A 1,184-nucleotide genomic window follows, 5' to 3' on the forward strand; every position below is an offset into this window, starting at 1 on the left:
TTCGTCTGCTCATTAGTCAGGAAAGCAGAAATAATAACCGGCAATGTTTTATTTAGACCGAGACACTCATACCTCAGATGTGCAGGGAGCTGCTTGAGCTCAAGCTTTGGTGGCTTAATGATCGACGGTTTTGATGGAGGTGTTTTACGATTCTCAAGATCTAGAGACAGCTGTTTTGGCTGATAAGAATAATATCCCAATCCTACGAGCAAATTAACAGTCTCTACATATCCCTCCATATCATTTGCATCAAAATTGACTAGATTAGTCGCCAATGTCTCCCCAAGGCACTCTTCTTCCATCTTGAATTCAGCGGTTCATCTATCACATCTATAACATCAATTGCTAAAATGCTTTCATAAGCACTTGATAGTTTCATTCCCTTGCTGGCCTGAAAGGTCACCTCTTCATCATTAACATGAAATTTGATCTCGTTTTTCTCTGAATCCATAAGAACCCTTCCCGTAGCAAGGAAAAGTATCCCTAGAATAATAGGAATATCTCGATCAACAGCACAATCAAGAATCACGAAATCTGCCGGTAGAAAGAATTCACCAACCCGAACATGCACATCATCAACAACCCCAACTAGCCTCTTTATGGATCTATAAACCATCTGCAGTTGCATGGTAGCAGGTCTAGGCATTCCCAACCCCGATTGCTTATAGATAGCAAGTGGCATTAGGTTAATGCTAGCCCCATTGTCAAAGAGAGCACGAGCAAAATCATGGTGGCCAACAGAACACGGAATAGTAAAAGCCCCTGGATCCTCCTTCTTCTGAACCCTAGTTGTAGATATGATAGAACTAAAATGATGATCACACTCACTATTTCATGCTTGACCGGTCTCTTCTTTGTCAACAACTCTTTTAAATACTTTGCAAAACTTGGCATTTCTTGGAAGGCATCTAGAAACATGTTGCACCTCAAAAAATTTCGCGTCGTTTGCCGGAGAGGTCATGGAACCCTTATAAAGTCAAGGAAGACTTCTAAATATTTCTAAGAAAGTGTCTAAAGGTTTCGGGATCAAGCGAATCGAAGAAATTAAGTTTGTCAAAATTTTGAAAAACTTGGTAGAAATTTTGGATAGAAAATTCTGGTCCAACTTGAGGGAGGTGTATCTCCTAGAATATGAGGAGTTATGGAATGCATAACCTATTTAAGTTGAATTTCATTGAGTCTAG

General features: G+C 39.9%; 1 protein-coding gene across 1 annotated transcript in view; it reads right to left on the reverse strand.

Annotated features, from left to right (window-relative positions):
* Positions 1 to 259: 259 nt before the first annotated feature.
* Positions 260 to 1,184, reverse strand: part of LOC132066533 (uncharacterized) — a 1,935-nt gene continuing 1,010 nt past the window's right edge. The window contains exon 2 of the mRNA XM_059459834.1: positions 260 to 785. Coding sequence (XP_059315817.1) covers positions 260 to 785 — 526 coding nt within the window. The remainder of the gene's footprint in view (positions 786 to 1,184) is intronic.

This window comes from Lycium ferocissimum, chromosome 8 (genome assembly GCF_029784015.1).
Source record: "Lycium ferocissimum isolate CSIRO_LF1 chromosome 8, AGI_CSIRO_Lferr_CH_V1, whole genome shotgun sequence".
Lineage (NCBI taxonomy): Eukaryota > Viridiplantae > Streptophyta > Magnoliopsida > Solanales > Solanaceae > Lycium > Lycium ferocissimum.